Genomic DNA, 24430 nt, shown 5'->3' with positions numbered 1-24430 from the left:
ACATTTCATTTTTCTGCCCCTTTTTTTCAGGCTAGTAAAAATGACATAATTCAGGCTGTAAGTTTTCTAACTGATGAATGTGCCAAAGAGCCAGAGGAAAACACTGCTGAACCGCCTGAAGGTGCAACCACGGTTAACCAACCAAAAGCTGGTAAGTGACGAGCTTCCTGAGCCCCCCTCCTTCCTCCCCCTTGCTACTTTATATGAAAGTTTTTTTTTTTAATTTGTTGTTGCTGTGCAGTATACATATATTTCAGTAACTGACACTTTTTTTCTGGGTCGAAGTAGCAATAGCAAACAAAAGAAGTTTTGTTTATGGGCTGACAATCCCCAACTTTATAGATAAAAGAACAATTGGCCTTATTTATAAGTACACCTATTCTTTCTGCACCCTTCCCCTGACGTAAGTGAAAGTGACTTAGAAAATACGTGAACTTATTCTTTAAGCCCTGCCAACAGTTCCACTGTTCAATGACACTGCCTTTGTGGCCAGTATGAGCAATGGCACAGTAGCAATCCTGTCAATGGCAAAAGCTCGCCAAGGACAAAATCGCTATGTAGAGGAAACAAAAAACTCCTCACCTACTTTCATACACCCCTCCCTCGCTGGCCAGATGAGCAAACTGTTGCTCTGTTTCTGACGGAGGTTCTGGAGAACATTGCTCGCCATAGAAGGCTCACTTGTGTACACTGAGAAAGCTACACGTAGAGGTATTTATTTATTGGCATTTATATAGCGCTGAGAATTTACGCAGGGCTTAACATAGAGCACATTCACATCAGTCCCTGCCCTCAAGGAGCTTACAATCTAAGGTCCCTATCTCACATGAATACATACAGGGCTAATTTAGACATGAGCCAATTAACCTACCAGCATGTCTTTGGAGTACCCGGAGGAAACCCATTTATGCACAGGGAGAACATGCAAACTCCTACTTACTCTTCACTGCATAGAGATCTGTTGCTGATGAGTTGTTGCTGGCAACAAAATTTCTAGTCTATCCCGGGCCTTGGGGTCGGGGATGACATTTAGTGGAAGCTTTTTTTTTTTAACAGCTGGCAACTTGTGGTGTCGGTTCTTAGGCAGAACGTTGAAAGGTTTCAAATGGAGTACAGGTTTACTTTGAAGTTTGTATCCATAAACTTTGACTTTTTATATACATGAGTGTTCTGTTTTTAAAGTGTTACATATTGATAATAAAAGCTACTTTATTCTGTGAACCGTATACAATGCGTTTTGTGAATGGACAATGGGAGAATGAAGGGAGGATAAATGGCAGGATCCCTTCACTGTATAAGAGCTGCTACTCTCACAGCTGTAAGGAAACAAAAAATTGGAGACGGAAGCGCCACTACCTGGCGCAATAAATGTGGTAGAGCAGGGTGTAAGCGTTGGTGATTTACTCACCTGAGGCTGGGTGAGCATTCGCTTGTACCCATCAGATTGCGGTGACGCGGATGGAGTGGTGGTGGGGGTGATCCCTCTTCTCCAGGGTGGTGTAGCGATTGGACCCAATCAGGCAGATGGAGACACAAGAAAGCGAGGGGGTGAGGTATGCAGTGGTGGGTGAAGAAGAGGTGGGCTTCTGTAACTCACCGTGAGGATATTGAAGGGGGACTCTCAGCGATGACTGTGCGGCTCCTACCTCTGATAAGCGCCACACAAGGGGTAAACTCTCTCAACATACTCTCACAGCTGTCATCCCCATGGTGCTGAAGGTATAGCACTGTGTACAGCACCATAGTATGAAACTAGGATTTTTACCTTAACCAGCAGTTATCTGGACCTAGGATCTTCATGAGAGGTTACTGTACACAGCACAAGGAAGAAGAAAGCTTTTCCTTGGTGTTCCACTTTATTGTTATTGTGCCAGGAACTACATAAATGTGCTGGCTTTCTTGAAGATGTCATATATACATAGTGTCCAGGCTTCTTTGCCAAGGACTCTGCACACTGCACTCTGTGTACATGTCATTTGAAAAATGACCGCTTCCAAAATCCTTTTGTCATTGTGGTACATGAAGTTCATAGTTATTAAATAAATCCTGCCTGTAATCTATTTTCCTGTTTATATTTTCAGCCGTGGTCAGGTTCATGAATGATAAGGATGAGCTCGAGGCAGCCATAGCCCTCAGCCTGCAGGAATCTACAAGCCGCCAGGCAGAGGGGAGCGATTCAAGAGACAGGTATTGTGTTTGAAAATGTTTTGTAAGCAATATATTTTAGTAACAAAGAAGTCCCATCACCTGAGACTTGCTGACAAACTAGACTGCACCAACTATGAGAAAATGTTATGCCTATTTTTTAACGATCTGCCATTTTGGCATATGTATACACCTCCAATTTTAGGAAACAGAAACTGGTTACAGTTCTTGAGTAAAACCCTTTAGTGACATGGATTATCATGACTGCTATTTCATGGTATTCATTTAAAATGTTTGAGTTGTCACAGGAGCAGGTGGTAGGGTTGCCACCTGCCCTGGATTCAGCTGGACAGTCCGGGTTTTGAATCATGTATGTGCTGTGTCTGGGTTTTAGCTGGCCTGAAACCCGTAAACAGCACATACAGGACTCAAAACCTGTACTGTCTAATTGAATCCAGACAGGTGGCAACCCTAGCAGGAGGTGAGGGGAGATTTTCCATGGAGAGGCTTGTTCTAGTGACAACTTTCTAAGAAGGGATTTCTCCAAACTTTGGAGAGGTTTTCTGCTGTAAAAATTAAAGTTGAACACAATTAATGCAATGTCAGCCGAAGTAAAGTTGTCCACTTTTCACAACATGGACAATTCTGAGTGACAGCTCTGCTTGTGCTGTATCATAGAAGACCAAGGTTAAGCTATGTTAGCTTGATAAGTCACTGAGGGAAAAGCCAGTTATGTTTCCCCAGTGCTTGGTTCTACCATTAATGAAAGATTTTGTACATTTGGAAGTTGAATGATGACTCTGGTCCTATGTTCCTTCAAACCTAATGGTTACCATAGTAACATAGCATGGCTATGATGTGGAAGCTGAATCAAGTGTGTAGGCATTTATAGGGCTGGAGTAACATGTACCTCTGACTGTTGGACCCACTGGTTTTCACTTGTCATTGCACGCAGTTTCCAACTATATGGAAAAATCTCTGCTGTATCACTCATCCTTCCCCTTTCCGTGTGTTAAACACATATATACTGCTGCACAGGTACCATTGTGAGCATGATGTCTGCCTTATTCTTGTTGGGACATCTGCCTTTTCTAATGAGCCATCCTTCGATGTCACCAACTTAGCTGTTAATCAGCATCTCAGCTGTCACTGCATGTACTGCAGACTGTTCCACAACTTATTCACTTTAGAGCAGCTATATATATAAATTGGACACAAGTGTGCAAAATCATGCTGCAAACTAGGGATGTATGGATACTAGTATCTGTATCGTACTCACCCAAATGCTCCCGATACTTATCCCAATACTGGAACTTCCGGTATCAGGAAGCCGGGCCGCGAGTCATTACACGCCGCCTGGCTTCCTGATTGGCCAGGAAGCTGGCGCCATGCTCCCTCATCACCACGGAGCATGGAGCTGGCTTCCCGTCCAATCAGTAAGCCAGTGGGGCGGGTAATGACTCGCCCCCTGGCTTTCTGTTTGGCCGGGAAGCTGGCCAATCAGGCAGCCTGGCGGCGAGTCATTACCCGCCCCCTTGCTTCCTGATTGGCCAGAAAGCCGGCTCCACGCTTCCTCATCACCTGGTGACGAGGGAGCATGGAGCTGGCTTCCCAGATACTCGGGAATCTGGGCAGCGAGTCATTACACGCTGCCTGGCTTCCTTTATGGGACTTCCAGTATCGGTACTCATACTCGATACCGAAAAACAGGTACCAGTGCATCCCTACTAAAAAACCTTTATAACTGAAAAAGTTGGCAGTGTCTACCTTCTTTCACTTTACAGCAGGGGTGGACAAGTTAATATGGTATTCAGGAGCTAATGTGTCCTATCCAGGAGCCATTTTTTGGCCGCCAGCCCCAGTCGCAAAAACTAAAAAAACCTGAGACGTTGGGTGCCAGCAGTAATGTTTTAAGGAGCATTGGCTACCTGGCTCCTGGGAAGTGTCAATCCCTTCTTTACAGCATAGCGTACATCTTAAAAGGCACCCAAGCACATGCTACTAAAATGTACTAAGCAAGACTTCACTTTCTAGACAGTATACATACTTGACCTCAGTGTGTAGAGACATGGATCACAATAAGCAATGCAACCTTTTTTAGTACAGTTTGGAATATCCAGAAATGTTTTTATTGGTGTTCCACCTTTCACCATTGTATTCATAAAAGCAGCCTCAAAGGGAGGTTGTGTTCCGCGCGCTCCCGTCCGAACATCTGAAAATGTATCGGGCGGCCGCACGGGATCTCGGGGCGGCTGCACGCGCAGTTCAGATGTTCGGCCGGGAGACGAGGAGAGACGCAAGGTGAGTATATGGAGCAGCGTGCACCCGCACAGACACCGTGGGACATGAGAGAAGAGGCCGACAGCAGTCGGCGCTGGATCAGAGACCCGCAGAAGCACTGGAGGGACATCTAAAACGACAGTAAGAAGTAAGTAAGGAAGAAGATCGGATTAAGAGGCATCATTTAAGGTAAGTCCCTACACTAACATTGGGGGGAGGGAAAAAAATACTTGAATGTCACTTTAAGGAATGCTTTCATGCTAATCTTATGGCCATACGAGTTGCAGCTGCTGGAACCTGCTATCAGTTTGACGACTGAGGTCTTGCTTTTTGTATTTCAGCTTTGATGGCAGAAGCAGCTGTTCCTTGTCAAGGTTTTGTTAAAATGTAAACAAACAATGATATATTGTATCAACTTGTGGCTGGGGAGGCGCTAAATGCAGCCGATCTGTTTTTTCATTACACAAGAGTTGTTAAAGAAACTCAAAGTAGTAAATAAAGCTTTTGTTTTTAGAGAAGTTTCTGATTTAAAGGATAAGTTCACATTTTGCAAAAATGTAAGAAATGCATCATAAAAAATATATATATATAAAAAAATATGCATTCAAGCCTGGAAATGCATTGCAATCGTGATCACTCGATCACCGCTGCTATGCTCAGGCTTCTGCACATTTTCAAACTGGCAGAGTTCATAAGGAGGTGCAGAGTTTTAGTTAGGAGAGATGGGGGAAGGACGGCTGGACTTCAAACTGCAATAAATCGCCTCATACGGCATCCAGCCTTCCTCGCTCTAGCTGCCCATATTCCCGCATCTACCTAGAGCAAGGACGGCTGGACAAAAAAGAGGCACTTAACCCTTGCTGTGCGGGGGTAACGCCACTGCAAAAGTTAATTTATGTTAATTTTTGGAGTTTTACTTTTAATTACAGTCCTGAAAAAAAGCACTGTTTGTCCTAAGAAAAACAAAAGCAATATATGCCTCAGTTCTGTATCATTAATAATAACAAAGTTGTTATTTTCAGGCTTTTTATTTTTCTGTACTTCCAGTAACGTACTTCATGTCACATGCACTGACTGCCTTTCCACTGAAAATAAGAGCCGTGCCAAAAGAAAACGATCGGACGTCTGGGGGAATTCACCGGATCCCAATGATCTGAGGAGGAACGGTGACTGGCCTGTCGGATTAAAGAACATTGGAAACACGTGCTGGTTTAGTGCAGTGATTCAGGTGAGATATAGAACATTTATACTGAAATATATGTATAGGCTGGAGATGGCCTAATCTACATTTCCATACAGGTCTTCATAATCCTTATTTCAGATTGCAGAAATGTACATTTTTGTTGCTATTGCAATAGGGTGTGCACACAAAAGTACAAACGTGTGTGTGTGTGTGTGTGTGTGTGACAGCTGCTAATGCAAGCGACCGGGCGTCTCGAGACGCTCGAATGTAAAGCTCCCGGCCAGCCGTGTAATTACAACGGAAGCTGCTCGTCAGTCTCCGCCGTGTGTGTGTATATATAGATCTATAGATCTAGATATATATAGATATATATCTAGATCTATAGATCTATATATACATCACTTCCTGCATTCCGGGACTAGAGAATAGTTCAAAGGGAGATCGTGTACTGAGCTCCCTTTGATCTCCTGTCACAGAGACGTCCCGGTCCCATCGGGCACAGCGGATCCTGAGACCGGCAACTGCAGTGACAGCTGCTAATGCAAGCGACCGGGCGTCTCGAGACGCTCGAATGTAAAGCTCCAGGCCAGCCGTGTAATTACAACGTTTGGACGGGAAGCTGCTCGTCAGTCTCCGCCGTGTCTCGAGACGCTCGAATGTAAAGCTCCCGGCCAGCCGTGTAATTACAACGCTCGTCAGCCTCCGCCGTGTATATGCATATATGTATATTTGCTATCATATAGGGGGCTTCTTAGCTTATTCTTACCCATATTTTTAGTAAAACATAAAATTCGGGGGTCACGGCGGGTAAATAGACACCACACATATCAAGCCTTAAAATTGCGTACGCCTGCAAAATTGCAAAAAACGCCCATAGGCGACGATTAAAATGCTTTTACTGCTCATCAGTTTAGTGTTATCAATGATTAATGGCTCTAAAATTATTGCTCTCACTCAGACGTGTGCGGCACAATAGGCGCAATCGCCGTTTTCGCACGTAGGTGCACCATGGGCTAAGAAGCCCCCTATGTAATAGCCAATTTACATGACAGGTCCTCTTTATGGAGACTTTATCGAGACCCCTAATGTCACCTAGGGACCCCCAGAGAAGCTGATGAAGCAGAGATCGGCTTCATCAGCTTCTGTAGCTGGAGAGTGACGCTGAATGCAGGAAGTGATGTAACCTACATCACTTCCTGCATTCGGGGACTGAGATGAGATCGAAGGGAGTTCGTATACTGAGCTCCCTTTGATCTACTGTCACAGAGCCGTGCCGGTCCCGGCCGCATCGGGCACAACGGTTCTCGGGACCGGCAATGGCAGTGACAGCTGCTTATACAAGCGATCTAGCGTCTCTAGAGACGCCCGATCGCTTGAATGTAAAGCTCCCGGCCGGCCGTGTAATTACAACGGCCTGCCGGGAAGCTGCTCGTCGGGCTCCGCCGTCCTCTCGTCACGGACGAGGGCATTTTTCAAGCCCTGTATATGTGTGTGTATATGTAATACATACACAGACCTGAGGCATCCCAGATTCCCATCTCTTCAACTGTCCCTTAACTCTTCCAGAATGGATGCAGTAATGAAGCAGGGCGCCTGGCGGGTAGTCAGGTGACCGCCCGCCCAGCTTCCTGATTGGATGGGAAGCCTGGGAAACTGTGGCCACACTTCCTTGCAGCTTCCCAGGCACCGAGGACAGTGGCTGTTGTGTGATGAATGTAAGTGCTGCTGCGTTCTATATCTCTGAGCCAGTCACAGAGAGATCTTTGTAATTTCTCCCCCGGCTCAGTCACTGGAGCTTTGGTGTTGCGCTCGGGGGTGATTAGAGTGCCCAGGCACACCCTGTGCGCGAGCCTGTGCGCCTGTGTCATTCCTAAAGCATGCCTGAACTCTTCTAAGAGCTGATTAAGTGCCAAATATATGAAAAGTAATATAATGGCTGAAATAATTACCTTTCTTGAAGAAGAATGTGTTCAAGGCTTGCTGTAACAAGTTGCATTAGACCAGGAGCAGGCAGCCCTGACACTCCAGCTGTTGTGAAACTACAAATCCAATCAAACCTCTGCCCCAGGGAGTCATGACTCTGGCCGTCAAAGTCTTGCAATGCTTCATGGGACTTCCACAACAGCTGGAGTGCTGAGATTGCCTACCATTGTGTTAGATCCTGACTTCTGGGTGCAGGTACTACCACTATAAAACACCTTGCGTCACACTGACCCTGCACTTTGCGTCACTCTGACCCTGCCCTGTGCGTCACACTGACCCTGCCCTGTGTGTCACACTGACCTCTGCGCTGTGCGTCACACTGACCTCTGCGCTGTGCGTCACTCTGACCTCTGCGCTGAGCGTCACTCTGACCTCTGCGCTGAGCGTCACTATGACCTTACTTTCTGTGTACTTATCACCAGGATGAGAAGAGGTGAGATATTTCAGTTCCTATCTGACTTATTATTAAACACCATTTTCTAGACTTTTCACTTTGCTAAGGTGAGAAAAGCCTTCTCACTGCTTATCACACTCTTTCACAGTTTATTAAACGTACACCTTTATGCGATGTGGTCTCTGACTGCTAGTTTTTGGAGACTTGGGGTGAGATTTGTTGATGTCAATACTGTGCTGCTCACGGTTCTCCTTGCTGGCTCTGATATGGGGAAGCAATACCTCTGCCAAGATGACCGTCTCCAAAGGGGGACAAAGTGCAGAACAAAGCTTTATAAGTCAGTGATGGGGAAAGATCAGCTGCATGGAGAGCACATTTGACTAGTTTGGCTTTGTTCTTTGCCTGCCTTTTTGGCACAGCCTACAGAGTTCAGATCCTCTGTAATACAGTTACGTCAATGGCTGTAAAGTCAATGGCTGTATGCGGGTATACATGTGACTTGAGTGAATGCATACAGGCGCAACACTCCGAACATAGCCTGACGAATACCCGCGTACAGCCGTTGACTTCCATGGGAGGCTATATGCAGCACCTGTGGCTCTCTGGTGGGAGAAATATGCCAACATTTATGTTGTATGCTCACAGACTGCACTCTGCATGAGCTTTGAGGCTTTCCCCATAGAAATGTGGCTGAGGAGCCCATGCTCAGGAAGAGGACACAGGCAGAGCTGCACAGTGAAGATCACTGTAACAGCCATGAAAAGTGTTAAACTGGGTCAGCAGCGCTCATTTGGGATGGGGGCAAATATTTAAATGACAATTGTACCAAAGTTGTTCCTTTAAAAAACAAACAATTCCAGCCAGCCCCCTCTGGTGTTCATTCTGGTATGTAGAGGATTAGGAAAAGTGTTATACAAATTGGTCCAAATTATTTTAGTAGCAGTGTTTAAAATACATTTGACACAGTTTGAAAAAAAACTTAATTGTACTAGATGTTGTTTTTTGTAATATTGCATAAAATTCTGCTTTTAGTAATCAATTTTGTAATAGATATGCCAGCGTACTATCGCAATCCCATCTCTGCAGCTGCCTTCCGCTGTGCGATGGCTTTGATTGTCAAGAGATCAGCTCCTTGTCTACAGTTCTGAAACCATTACAGATCCCTTAAAAATGTTAATTGCTAATTATGTTACTTTGTCGGAGCGGGACATTAAGTGAAGAAAAGCAGCGAACATTTCAAGTTTAGGTTCAGCGCTATTTTTCTAATCCCTCTGAGATGGGATTTTAACACAAAAGGCCGGTTCTGACTGTTCAATTGTTGTGTTTACACTACTTGATTGCAAAATGGAATACAGAGCGAACGCCAGCGTGCGCGCGAGTGCTGAATGACTCGGGATTGGCACTGTGCTTTCCAGTTTCTTTTTAATTTGAGAGCCTGACTTCAGCTGGTTGGTTGGCGTTAGTGGCACTCAATTAAAATCAAACATTTTACTAGGATTCCCGGGTGTGTGTGATGAGAATAAGCCATAGTTAGAAATACGGTCTGCTGTTTCTTGCTGTTTATTAGTATGACTCACAGATAGAAATAACCCCTTCCCTTTGATTGGTTCCCAGCTGAGTATTCCACAGAGCTCCTTTCAGAGCTGTGATAATGTGGAAACCTAAACTACCAATTAAAGCGAACACTTGTTTTCTTTATTTAAAACGGTGAGGTTTACTTAAAGCCTGATCAGCAAGTCAACTCTGATGCGTGCATTGCATGTTATACGGTTATAGACTTAGCAGTTAAAGCTGAACTCTGGGCAGATATAAAAGACACAAATGAATTCGGCTCTGTGTTCATTATTTAGCCAACAAATATATATTTTAAATGCAACTAATGTAAGTTCCTGAATTTACTTTGGTATCCGTGTCTTGCAATCCCTTATACAGCAGCACTTAAAGCGATATTAAACATTTTTTTTTTTTTAAATAGTTGCTATTAGGACACCCACCTTTTGCCTGAGGATGTTCTTTTTCTTTAAAAGTTTTAAATTCCTTGTTTTCTAGTGGGTCCCCGCAGCGCTCTTCCCACCCCCTGCACGGGTATCTCCATCGGCTAACAGAGGCACTCGTGCCCGCAGTGGCTGTGTGCGTCCATAAACACACAGCCCTGTGGCAGGCCACTCCCCTTCTTTCTGACCAAAACTTTGATTGATGGCAGAAGGGGCCTATGGCTCCTCTTCCATCAGTATCCTCCCACTGCAACCAGGAAGTGCAGGGAACTTCTGGACTGGGGGAGAAAAAGGTTCTGGGCAGTTTTTACCCTAATGCAGAGAATCAGAGAACGCATTAAGGTAAAAAAAAAACACCCAGACCTTAATACTTCTTTAAGCTGGGCATACAGAAAATGATTATTATACAGGATTTTTATAGCAAACAGTTTGTTCTGCACTTTACAATATAAGGAAGACATCACAATCACAATACAATTTAAGACAAGATGGTAAGGTAATATTTCTTGCCCCCCCCCCTACCAGGCTAAATGACAAATATAACTTGATACGATCATCCATGCTAAAGAGCATGTATGGGCAAATCTTCCCTGCCAGCTATTGTATTATGACAACCGGCACCTGCAGCTTTCAGCATACCCAAATAGTGATTGCAGCTAATTGGAAATAGCCACTGTTCTGGTGCAAGTTTTCCATCTGGCTCGATAGTATGGCTTTCAATGAGCTTTTGACGAGCCAGATGGTGGTGGCAGTGCCACTCACAGAGTGAATGTCAGCTAATTATTCAGGAAACAGCCACGTTTTTATCCGTGTATGGCCAGCTTTAGGGGGAGGAAAGGGCAGGGCTGGGAGGAATTCAGGATGCTGGAAGAAAATATGCTACCAAGGATCGAGCTGGGATAGGGAGCACAGTGAGCAGAAGGATGACAACAACAGCCTGTTTCTGCTCTTTTACTAATCAGTCAGTAGTCTAGAGGCAGAGAGAGGACACAGCTGTTTTCATTAACTGTTAAGTGGTGTTACCGACCAGACGTGCTGAATGGCTGGGCTGTGAACATCTCGGGACTGGATGGACAAAAGTACAAATCCTTTGGCCAAATACTTTATCTGAAATAAAAAAAGGCTATTTTTATTTAAAGCAAGGATCCATCAATCTCTATTGTTTGACTGATCTGCTAAAATTGGTTCTTCTTTTTAATGATGGCTACTTTTTATTTTTCTTGCATTCTTTTCAGTCGCTCTTCCACCTGCCACAGTTTCGAAGACTGGTTCAAAGTTACAGTATTTCCCAAAGCATGCTGGAGAGGTGTCAGAGCAGAAGTGTAAGTACTTGATTTGTGTAGTAATAAAAACCAAAAGTGTTTTTCGTGTGTACTGATAGTAGTGGAAGATTTCTGGTGCCCTTCCATTGGTTAGCATGCAGACTATTTTGTGTGAATGGCCAGAGTCCCACTGGTGCTCACAAGGGAGGGAAATTGGATGCAAATGGGAAAATTCCATTCACGCTGATGATTAGGGATAAGCTGGGGCTTCATGGGAACCCAGTTTGCATGAGTTCACCCAAGCACGCTCAAAACTGTGACCGACATAACCCCTCCTGGCCCAATCAGCTGCTTCAGGAGCATTACTAGCGACTTTTTGACATCTAGCTGTGGGAGTAGGGATAACCGTTTTCTCAGCAGCCAATCGGGGGAAACCACACTGGATTGTAGGGTGCAGCACACCCATGACTTACTTGGCTTTGCAGTGCTCCCTCACCGCACATTCCTCCATCGCAGTCATTGCTATATACTCAAGCAAGCTCTGTGGTGGACGATGCCTGTTGCATGTTGTCTGTCACTCCCTGCATCATGGTGTAGTGTTCAGGCCTGGTGGTTGGCTCCCCCCATACCTGGAAGCACCAGGTATTTATCAGCACCTCTGGGAGAGGAAAGAGTATTAGGGAAGAGAGGGAAAAGGGGGAGTACAATCTCATTTATAATCTCTCTAATTGAATGTCAACATTTATAACAAGGCAGGCTAAACTGTCACACTCCATAACTGAAAAAGGTTACAGGGCTTTTGCAGATGATCATATTTTCACTGTAAAGTGATTTTCTAAAGTGTAGGAGAGAATTAAGGGAAAATTATTTTTTCTTTTCAAGACAATTAAAGGAGAACTATGGGGTAGTATCCGACAATATTGTTGGGATCGCTTCTCAGCACAAAGCTTATCTCCACCCACAACATATCACACTGAATTGTAAGCTTATGATGCATTTATGATTACAGGAATACATTGAAAAATGTATTCCTGTATTATAAGGAAACCGGGAGAGGAGGATCCAGACAATATTGTTGGAATCGCTTCTCAGCAAGGAGCTTATCCCCACCCACAGTATATTATGCTGAATTGTAAGCTTATGGTGCATTTATGATTACGGGAAAACATTGAAAAATGTATTCCTGTATTATAAGGAAACTAAAAATGCAAAAAAAAGGTGTACCCCATAGTTCTCCTTTAAGATTGTGCATACAGACAGTTAAAACTATATAGATGTGAATGGAGCCCTACATTCCTATATTGAATATTAATGATCACAGCAATTTATTTTTGTCATTTGTAACCCTTACAACAAATGTTGTGTTTTTCAGGAGAAGAGAAACATTGCTTTTATGCAAGAACTTCAGTGTCTGTTTGCTCTCATGGTTGGATCCAACAGAAAGTTTGTGGATCCTTCTGCTGCGGTTGAGCTGTTGAAGGATGCTTTTCTGTCTGAAGAAGCACAACAGGTATAGAAGGTCCTAGCAGTTTTATGTTCATATACACTGATTGCAGCTCCTTTTCCAGGACACAGTATGACAGTACTATGTTGTAGCTTATACCCCTTGTCTTGGCGTTTATCTCTCCAATGGTTTGTGAAGCGCCAACATTGTTTTCACTTCCTCCTAGTGAAGAGTAAGCATGCCTTTATCCGACAATGCAATGCACAATGACTGCTCAACTTAGTACCTAGCCTAGGCAGTGGCTCATTTGGCCTGGTGGGGCCTGGTGCAGGTGTGATGGAGGAACAATAATTAATCAAGCTAGAGGCATGTTGTGACCGCTTATGCCATCAGCTAACGTGTTTGTTTAAACTCGATCATTAAGTACATATGTCACAACATGCAGCAAGAGTATTTTTCAAAAGTATATATACCTGTTAGAATTAAAGTGGACCTGAACTCAAAAGAGAGGACTTGCTATGTTATAGGGAATACTTCGAAAATGCTGATTGTCCCTAAGCAATACCCTGAAAAATGTACCTTTTTTGTCTTGAATTTCTCCTGAAAAATAGCAGTGCACGTCCTTGTATGTGAGGGTTCGTAGGCACTCTTGTTCTGTAGCCTCATGGCTATATATGTGCAGTGTAAGGTCTAGCATACAGCTGCCCTAACTACTGGCCTTAGATTTGGAGGGAGATTTGGTGAGTTCACTACTGTGGTGCTCACTGTTCTCCTTGCTGGAGGATAAGACATGAGGAAGCAAAGCCCTGCCTCTACCAAGATGGCCACTTCCACACAAAGACATAAAGGAAGGCATTATAAGTCAGTAATTGGGGAAAGATCAGCTACTGGGAGCCTACAGGCAATACTGGTGACTAGTCATTTGTACTCGGCTTGCCTTTATAGGCATAGCTTACAGTTTACTTCCTTCTGCCTCTACCCAGTGGTTTTGCCTTGAATGAGATGATTTCATCAGTCTGCTGCAGGCAGGAGGAAGCGCCTCCCCAGTCTCCTCTTCCCCATTGACCAGACTGCAACATGACCCTGTGTGATGCCTGAAACAAAGATGGCTCCTTCCTTTTGGAGAGAAAGGCAGATGAAGGCATTGTTAGGGGAAGTAGTGTAATCTGAGAGATAATAAATACCTGCAAGTGTTAAGCTTGCGATACACTGTGCGAATTTCGCTCGGTTGGTTACCCTGTCTGCAGCATTCCACCTGGCATCCTTTGATCAGCAAATAGAAGGAGCCAGTCGCAAAGTTTTTGGCTGAACAATGACGGCAGCCATTAAACAAGAACTATGGGGTAAGTGTTTTTCCTAATAGTTCTCCTAAGGGTCACGGGAGGACATAAACTAGCGTCCTCCCATCACCCAAAGCTCAGTATATCGCGAGCTACAGCTCGCTGTATACTGAGACCGCCGCAGCCGGGACGGATCCCTACAGTACTGTCTGGATCCACCCAGCTGCGTGAGTGACAGCTGGCTCTGCCTATCTAGAGGCAGAGCTAGCTGTACCTGCCCCCTCCCCCGTCCGTTACACCAGTCAGCACTGAAGGATCGGACAGGGCAGGGGGGAATCCCTGCAGGGAGCCGTGTGTGACCATCACGGCTCTCTGCAGGGACATGATCGAGAAGTGAACGAGCGACGTTATGTGTTCGCTCACTTCCTGATCTATTGAGCCGACGTGTGACAGTTTCATTGTAACACGTCCACTCGAACTATGAGGTTGAGTGAAAATCACTCACCTCATAGTTCTCCTTTTTAAGCTGTTCAGGTATTCTCACCCACAAATGTACAATAGCCTAGCAGAAGATTTGTTCAGTGTGGATGGAGGAATCTGTTATATTTTTTCCGTTTCTCTTGCAGTTTGAACAAAAAAAAAAATAAGCAGTGTATGGCCAGCTTTACTATTACACATTACTTAGCATGCGTGCATTTAATGTGATCAAATGCATCTGATCATAGGTCTACTTTAGGAATTGTATTGTTCCAACAGGTTCACTTTAAATACATTGTTCATCCCTCTGCACATTCTGTCTGTGCCAGTATTGGTGGTTGATTTGAAAACCCGGTGTAGACTTTGCAGTAGCTATAGAGCTGATGATAATGAGTGTTCATACCTCATCATAAGTCAATATTAGAATATTGACATCTTATTATTAGGGATGTCCCGATGCCACTTTTTTAAGACCAAGTACAAGTACTGGCCCTCATGTACTTGCCGATACCAATTAACGATACTTTTTCTTAAAGGGACAGGTGACATTTTTAAAAAAAACATACAGACTGATAATTTTAGGCCAAATTCTTTACTATTATGTAAGACTGTTTAAGAACAATAACATTTTTATTTGCTTTCACAAAGTTGTAAAACCAGAGCAAATGTGGATCTGTCATTTTGTGGTAGTAGTGCATTTTTTTATGTTTTAAAGTGTTTACTTGTACTGTTAGATAACTTCAAGTGCAGCTGTGAAGGCATTCCTATAGACTTCAATAGGGTTTGACACTATGTTTGGGCTTTGCAAACTTCCCTCTGGGTTAACCCTACTAAAAACTGAACTTTGCTGGGTTTGCACATCGCTAATGATGCACCACACCAATAACTGGTAGAAAGAAAACTGCTATTAGTACAACTAATGAACAGATTGGAGTGCAACAAAATGGCCCCAGTAAAGCAACATGAGCAACTACTGACTGTCTTCTTTGCTATTATACATGTGTGAAGTGTTTTCATGACACACCTCATGAACTTGGAGGACTAAAACAGTCACAGGATGGCATGGAGACACAGGATGACATGGGGGCACAGACACCTTCGCCTGAGTTGGCACAAATCTGTGCCTGCACCTGTTCAGCCTGTTCAATGGAGGTGCCGAATGCTTTTTTTTTCCTTTTCGAGGACGTCGGCGGCGCTGAGCGGCTGAGCGTCGCGTCACTGTTGTGGGTGGAGCTACAGGCGGAGTCCTCTGGGCAGTCGCTGGCCAACCACATTAGGACCCCACCTGGAGCTCCGCCTACCGCAGTGACGCGACGCTCCTCCAGCCTGCACAGAGGACGGTGAAAAGGACCCCACGGACGGTAAAAAAAAAAAAAACAGCACAAGCTTCGGTGCTAGGCATCGGGGCATTTTGACAAGTACAAGTACTTGTCAAAATGCCCTGTATCGGGCCCGATTCCGATGCTAGCATCGGTATCGGGACATCCCTACTTATTATTATGGCATTTTTCCTTTTGGTAATGCAATTTTACTCAGACTATTATCACAGCGTTTTGTATTTCTCCTCAGGCATGTGAGGTTAATGGTGTTTTTCCAGGCTGCCCTGGGGCATCTGTTTTCTCCTAACTTCCTATTATAACTCTGAGTCAGCAGATGTTGTGAGAGCACGTCCGTGTGTCACATGACAATAAATACTTTTACCTTCACGGGTTATTTGGTGGAAATTAAATAATGCTTATTACTTTAGTGTTGCAATGCCACAGTTCTTAATGTATTAAAGACTAATTCTGCATTTCTGCTTGCTAGCAAGATGTCTGTGAGTTTACACACAAGCTGCTGGATTGGCTAGAGGACGCTTTCCAACTAGCCGTTTGCGGAGAGTAAGTACAATTTTTATATTCCATCATTTAAATTGTTTTCTGATTTCACGTCCGCTTTCACAATAGGATGGCCACAGAATAGGGTTACTGAAATAATCTTTTGTGGACAATGTGCTGACCTTGGGTTTGTGGTAGGATATGGAAGACTTGCGGCTGAATCCGGGAAATCAGTGACTGAGGACATGCACCCTGATTTATTTTAGAACCAATGTATCTTTTTCTTTACTCTTGAGGATTATGGGGAAGCAATCATTATGTTGTTGTATGTAAAGTGTGAAAGGAGGCGGTCCTTTCCTCTCTACATCATACTGCTATATACCAATGACCAGACATGTTATGTTGATGGATGGATAATCGGATCTGGATGGTCTTGGGTGGATATATGTATATGAGCCACAGTCACCATTTAAGTGGATACATATCTCTATTGAATAATAATAATAATGTAGTATATTGAATACATTTTAAGTTCATGATGAGAAAACAAAAACAAGGGGCGCCTTCCCTAGAGTGAATACATTTTTATTTTATAAATGGCAAAAAATGGAATGATACTCACAAAAGAGTAGGTAACATTGAGCCTTCAAATCAAAGGTTGATCCTCAGTCTGACAAAAAGCAAGAGCAGCATGAAAGAGCTGCACAAATGGCGGTTCCTATGTGACGGCACAATAAGCCTGGGTTATTTTAAGTTTAAAGCATACTGCCTCACGGTGGGTACCTAAAAAGTATGCAATGTGTAAAGTGGTTTTCAGTTTCATGAACATATTGAATGTTACAGGAGAGGTCCTAATGTTTGTTCATAGTAAACTATACTTTGTCTTAAACTTAAACACTCTGCACCTGCCTAAGAGCGAATATCACAAGAGTCCCACTTTTGCCTTTATTAGTCAGAAAAGTAAATTCTGCGCCTCTCTCTGATAGAGTTTCATTTTATTAACGAGGCCTGACTTTATTTTGGTTTTTTTGAATTTTTTTTTCACATTTTAAAACGGTAATAGGAAATGTGAGATTTTTTTTTTTTTTTTATATTTTGGGTCTTTGTATTTTAGGTGTTCAAGAGATAAGGCTGAAAACCCAATGGTGCAGCTTTTCTATGGTACATTTCTTAATGAAGGATATCTGGAAGGTATGCTTTGCATGTTGCTTGTAGTAATTGGACAATGTGAGAATAAACACATAGGGTGTCCTTAATACCCAGCAAGGATTTACACTTTTACTATACGTGTGCTATATAGGATTTAAGCTTTTGCTGTACATGTGTTAGATATACAGTATAGATATTGTATGTGATATATATATTTTTTTTTTAATTTTATATTTTGTTTTCCACATTTACCTACATCAAGCTGTTCAACATTGCAGGGGTTTGGACAATAGAGAAAACAGATATAAAGTTGCAGGGGATGTTTTCAGTGATCAAATTCTATTCATTTGGTTTAAGCCATTTTTCCAAAAAGAAAAGAAAATCTATTGCTGCAACTACTTCAAAGTGTTACCTGGAGTCGGACTTTAAACTTTCGCCTACTAAAAAGTCCATTCAAAACTACATGTCCATCTAAGACTACCCTGCCCACCAGATGACCGTGCTGCTAAGCATTTTTGTTGCAGAACAAACAGCATTGTCGCCCTGTGGAGGGAAGTTATTGTACTGTCAGGATGAATGGGAGTGAAAACTATGGTATGGGGGAACTCAACATTCAGACTTATTTTGCCCCTAGTGCCACTTTAAACTCAAATGTTGTAGGATGCACTATTTGATATTACTGTAAAAAACTTGTATCTTTATTCAGAACTGGCAATAGGGACTACGTGGAATGACCTTAAAGCTGCTCATGATTTTAATTAAAACTCTAATTAAATAGTCTAATTAAAAAGTAGAATATTAAAATAAGGTGCAGCCAAATCTACTAAAAATAGTCAATAAACACCGTCACCTATTAGAATGGCAGCGGAGGAATAGTCTCTCTCTTTTTCTCTTTTTGTCTTTCTTTTTCTCATTTAAGAACAAAAAAAAAAGTTCAGATTTTGCAAGAAACCAAATATTAAGTCTTCAACCTGTACTCTAGACAAACAGCTGTATGTACACTAGAACTACATGTGTGCTACTAAACCTGTCAAAGGATTTGCAATTTTTTTCCAGCCAGCCCTGACATTTACACAGCTCTGCCAGACAGCACAGCACAGTCAGGCTGGTGACATTGCTTTTCTCTGCTGCAAATGAGCAATACAACTTGGTCACCTCCCAACCCCCAGCTTGTTATTGAACAATGGAGGAACATCAGCAGACTAAGGTCATCCCTGTCAGCAAATCCAACAAATGGGGTACCTGTTCCTGTGACAACTCTAAGATGGGAATTCTATTATCTGTGGGGAGGTTTCTTGTCTTCGGGACAGGAAGTGAAAGGACCCACCCCCAGTAAGACACATGCAGTTACAAACAACCTATCCATCTAAAACGTAAAAGAGAACTATGGCCAAACCTTTTTTGGCCATAGTTCTCTTTAGGGTCACAGGAGGACATTTACTATGTCCTCCTGTGACCCACAACTCTGCATGTAATAGGCAATTGGCTGCTATATGCCGACAGCGCAGAGCTGCGTTTCAGCCGGAAAACATCCCAACAATATAGTTTGGATCCACCCGCTGCCTGATTGACAGCTGGATCTGCCTCTCTAGAGCCAAGGCCAGATGTACCCCTCACCTGTCCATACCTCCAGTCAGCGCTGGAGGAATGGAGAGGGGAGAATCCCTGCAGGGAGTGGTGATTGACAGTAGAAGACCGTGGACTGAGTGATCAGCAGTATGTGATCTCAGTTCTCAATCAATAGAGGCGGAGTGTGACTGCTGCAGTTTCATACGTCGGCTCTAATTATTGGGATTGAGTGTTTTTCACTCTTCCCACGGCTCTCCTTTAAAAAAAAAAAACATTTTGGTTTATACATATACTTTAAATCCAGGAGTAACCTGCTTAGGAGCTCTGGTATTGAGGGGGGATTATTCAAACGTTAGAACATTCTGTGAGAACTGTTTTATTTAACTTTAGAACACAGACTATATATATATATACACACACACACACACAGTGGTACCTCGGTTCACGAACTTAATTCGTTCCGCGATTCTGGTCGCAAACCGAATTAGTCGTGAACCGAATCAAACTGTGATCACACCACAATCTCGACTAAAGGAAGCCATGACCATGTGTCAGAGCGGGGAAAATGGCTGCGTTTCTGTTTGTCACCCGAAGCGGAGTTCGTGAAAGGAGGCAACATTTTGCGAATTTCCTGGTCGTGAACCGAACTGTTCACGGACAGAAGCGTTCGTGAGCTGAGGTACCACTGTATATAGACACCTGCTGCTTTGTAATATAATACGTTTATTTTTTGTAACAGATAAAAACTTCTCTAAAGTCGAGACCTTTGGGCAATACCCCCTGCGGGTAAATGGCTTTAACAACCTAAATGAGTGCCTGGAGGCGGCAGTGTTGGAGGGAGATCTTGAGCTCTCACGTACTGGCCAAGCAGTGCAATATAGGCAAGAGGTTAGTATTGTCATGTTGTGTCAACCATACACCAGAAAAACTTCCCTGCCTGATTGAAGATCATTCAGTACCATGCTGCGTTGCTTTTGAGTGATGCTATGTTTTTTTTATTTTGTGTATTTTTTTTTTTTTTTAAATACAAAAACAGGTTTGCTTTTTTTATATGTATCCATGCTGTATGTAGTACATATCAGTATACTGACTCTTTAGAGAAGAAATTATGTTTTATCACTGTACATAGTATTGTTCATGTAGAATGTGAACATGATGCTAAATAGTATTTTTTTTTTTTTCTTATTTTCTCCTTTTTTTTTTTTTTTTTTTTTTATTTTTTTTTTTTTTTTTTTTTTCCCTTTTTTTTTTTTTTTTTTTTTTAGTTTTTTGAGCATTTTATCTTTTTTATTTTTTTTTTATTTTCAGCGTTGGTTTACAAAACTTCCCCCGGTGCTAACCTTTGAACTTTCTCGGTTTGAATATAATCAGTCTTTGGGTCAACCGGAAAAGATCCATAATAAACTTGAATTCCCCGAAATAATTTATATGGACAGGTAAAGCATATCTAATGACCTCGGATTAAACTCGTTCTTGTGTATGTATAATTACATTGTATTTTATGTTTAACCACATACTTTAGAGGCTTGTGTGAGAGTTTGGATGATGTGCAAAGCAGCCTACCTGATTTTTTTTAAATATATTTTCTTTTTTTTTTGTCCTCCTGTGGATGAGAATTAATCAATGCAAACTGATTTTGGGCTAAGTTCTTTCTTCTAAAGCTTTCAGTAGTGTGGAATTTATTACACGTATAGAATGTTTTAATATTCGGTGCTCTCTGTCCAGGATCTACCTAGTTATTAGCCATGTATACCATACAAGTTATACAGTTTGAAAAATTATAGTGTGAATTAGGTTATACACCATGCTATAGAGGCCAAGGACAGGGAGGACTTGCATCATTAAGTGGCAGGGGAATGGAGAGCAGGAAGGGATGCCACCGAGGTGGACAAAGCCCGGGATAGTTTGGTACCACTTTGTATAAATTTGGCAATTTTGTATAAATTAAAGCGATACAATCGGATACAAGTATACATGAAAGTAGGAGTCGAACAGCAATCAAGGGTGTTCAAGCTTTTGTGTCCTCATCTTGGACAATAATCTATGTCCCAAACGCACTCCGGACCGGAATCCTAATGCAATAAGATGGGTGCTGGTATGACCAGCGAATGGCAGTGCATAAGTCCAGAAGTATGAAGTAGTCACCCGCACACCAAGGTCCAATGTGTTAAACGCCTTTATTCAGATGCTAAGCATACATGGTAGCACCAGTGGCAGTGTTTAACACGTTGGACCTTGGTGTGCGGGTGACTACTTCATACTTTTCTCGGACAAGTCACTGTAACGGGTACAGGAATTAACCCATTCAATATATGTAATATTTCCACCCATTCAATATATGTGATATTTCCACATTATTTAATAGACATTGCATTACTATATATTAAAGAAATATGTTAACTATTAGTTATTTAACTAAAAATATTGATTAATAAATATTATTTCATTAAATGTTTAATTATTTAATAGGCATATCATATTAATTCTACATAGCTCTCATTCCTGGCATATGTCACAGAAGGAACATATGCAGGAAGGAAAACATTACCAAGCAGACTTCTTTGCTGGACTCCTCCCACCAGACGCTTTTGTCTGGTGGAATCTGATTGGCTGCATGCTTGAATACGCATCATGATGCGTGGATTCGTACGTACTTGGTTAGAGATTACATTTTTCATCTCACCATGCTCAGCCCTAACCTAGCTGAGCGCGGGAGAGGTTATTGCTATATTGCTAGACACACTGCAAGTGAAGCCCTGTGAACCGTCGCTTCCCTTTGCTGCGCGCGGCTCTGCGTGCAGTTTGTAATGCCCTATACAGGCTTAATTGTGTTCGCTGCTCAGCCATCTTTGTGCCGGGAGCAGCCACATAGTCTTCAGCGACCCAACCCCCCCCCCCCCCCACCCGCTCACCACACAACTACACATACAACAAGTAATACAAAAAAATATACACACAGCACACATACAACACAATTCACACAAAGTACACACAACACACATACAAAACCTATTTGGCTCGTCCACTATAAGCAGCCCGGGGGGGAGGAGGAGGCAGAGACTTGGGGAGTCTGCAGGTCCTCGGGCAGTGCCCGACCGGTCAATAGGGGCTCTTGAACGCTTTTCCCGGCCTGTCAATAACACGCACACGAGTGAGGCTGTTAGGAGCTACAAGCAGCACAACTAATCGACAGACCAACTAATCGATAATGAAAATCGTTGTCAACTATTTTCATTATCTATTAATATTGAATTTGTCGATTAGTTGTTTCAGACGTAGTGGACACTGTATGCTAGGAATGTCATTATGTATTCAACAACAGGGTCCCCGAGACACTTTAGAGTTATAGCTCTATGTTAAATGTTTTTAGATGCAGTATATCCTAAAATAATTGTTTTTTTTGTAAGAGTACCTGAGTTCAACTTTAAAAACATTATCACTGAACATGATGATGGTATATTTACATACCTTTTGTACCTCTCCATTTACTGTAGTGTGTTTTTACTTACAGGTTCAAATTTTTCTTGTTATATTGACGCATTTTAAATTGGCAAATTAAATATTCCTTTAACGTGTAATTTTTTCTGTTACTATACATGAAAAAGATGGTTCTTTCTTCATTGAGTTCACACTGAGAGTCTGGGGACATCAAGTAATTGAGCCTTTATTCGCAGGTACTTGTACAGAAACAAAGAGCTCATTAGGAAGAAGCGAAGGGATGTCAGGAAACTGAACAGGCACATCGACTACCTCCATCAGAAACTGGAAAGGTAAAGCAAGGTTAATAACCATTTCCAGCACTTAACATTGTTAAAGAGCCCACTGAAAGGTTTCATCCTGTAAAGATCTCAGGGGTAATACAAAAGTCTTTAAATGATCATGATTGCACCCTACTCATGATGTGCACTGAAAAAAAGTAAATACAGCCCAGCACTTTTTGTGTATTAGACATCTCTAAAGCTGCTACTTGGGACTTGTTAGTATAGTATTTCTTGGTCTCTATATCTCTTGGTAGAGCAGGGAGCTTTCACTGAAGCAAAGATGGGGGGCGGATAGGTTTCCAGTACACACAGGTCGTGAATTGTATTTTATGTACTGTTGTACAGTTCAGGAGGGTATAATGGGGATTTCCAACCTAAAAATGCAGTTTTCAGGGGTAATTCTAAAATCTGTAAAAAATGCAATACTTTTTAAATAAATAACCTTAAAGTGGGAGTCTTATAATTAATTATTTTTCCTTTTATTTTCTTTATTGTCGTATGCTTAACTGATTTTCATTTGTCAGTGCCTAAAAATAGCTTTTAATTTTAGTGGAAATGCACTTTCTGCTCTCCTACTCCAGCGCTCTGTGCTGGCATAGCTGAGTAACAGCCACGCCCCTTATCAGAAGCATCCTCACGCTGGCTTGTAGTGATAAGGCAGAGAAGGGTTGTGTCTGACCAGGTCAGTTAGTGTACACTGAACAGAGTGGTCAATCTTTGGTACTTGTTAAACACAGTGCACAGTTGCTAAAACAGGAACGTGGAGGTTATACTATGAAAATGGAGGATGTTGGAACATTTTCTGTCTATTTGTGCTATATCACTTGGACTTTAGAACGGACCTTGCAGTAAAATAGCAAAGTCTGCTTATTTAGTGAGGTCCTCATCTCAAAATTCCAAATAAATATAAAAACCCCTGTGGGGGAAAGCTAAAGAAAATAATATACTTGCCTTCTCCCCCGCTTTCACCTGCTGTTCCCATCATCCCAAGGACACCAGCGATGCTTCATACCAGCTGTACGCTGACACGTCGGTTGCTAAAATGAATGGGAAGGGCAGTCATGCATGTTTGTGCAATAAAGCAAGTATATGGTATGCGGGATAGCTAAAATCAGAAACTGATTTTCAGTCTACATGTCCCCAGTGCTTTCTAAATTTAGAACAATATAAAAATGCGATCTAGATATGTTCATCTAAACCAGGGGCGCCCACTATTTTTCGTCTGGAGATCTACTTTTCAAATGACGAGCTCATTGAGATCTACCAACGAAAAAACACCTGCATTGAAGTCAATGGCACCGCAGCCAGGCTCCACAGGCAGGCCCCTCGCCCACAGTGCGATCGCCTGCATTAGGGCCTGTGTTCCAGTCCAGTGCGATCCGCAAAAATTCTGCGAGCACTATTTTTGCAGATCGCACTGGACCGGAATGCAGGCACTAATGTGCCTGCGTTCCGAGTGCGGGCGATCGCAATGTGGGCGATGCCATTGACTTCAATACAACTCCACACCCCCTCCCGCACCTGAACGCAGGGAGTCGGCCGGCTTACATTCCAGTGCGCCCTACATGTCCCGACGTCCTGTCCTCCCGTGGTGCTCGTGTGGCCGACTTTGCACATGGAGTGTCCTGCACCTTTCCATCTGCAGTGTCTGACACATTCAGCCGGCAGCTGCACGAGCACCACGGGAGCATA

The 24430-nt window shown here is 42.8% G+C and overlaps 1 protein-coding gene across 1 annotated transcript in view; it reads left to right on the top strand.

Moving 5' to 3' along the window:
* USP28 (ubiquitin specific peptidase 28) overlaps positions 1-24430 on the top strand; it is an 83310-nt gene that overhangs the window by 14307 nt on the left and 44573 nt on the right. Inside the window, exons 3-12 of the mRNA XM_018569962.1 lie at positions 31-151; positions 2082-2187; positions 5473-5653; positions 11215-11301; positions 12614-12751; positions 16249-16322; positions 17374-17450; positions 19717-19865; positions 20286-20413; positions 22652-22747. Coding sequence (XP_018425464.1) covers positions 31-151; positions 2082-2187; positions 5473-5653; positions 11215-11301; positions 12614-12751; positions 16249-16322; positions 17374-17450; positions 19717-19865; positions 20286-20413; positions 22652-22747 — 1157 coding nt within the window. The remainder of the gene's footprint in view (positions 1-30; positions 152-2081; positions 2188-5472; positions 5654-11214; positions 11302-12613; positions 12752-16248; positions 16323-17373; positions 17451-19716; positions 19866-20285; positions 20414-22651; positions 22748-24430) is intronic.

This window comes from Nanorana parkeri, unplaced genomic scaffold, assembly GCF_000935625.1.
Source record: "Nanorana parkeri isolate BGI_ZX_2015 unplaced genomic scaffold, ASM93562v1 scaffold1434, whole genome shotgun sequence".
NCBI classification, from domain to species: Eukaryota; Metazoa; Chordata; class Amphibia; order Anura; family Dicroglossidae; genus Nanorana; species Nanorana parkeri.
This window is presented reverse-complemented; position numbering and strand designations above follow the sequence as displayed.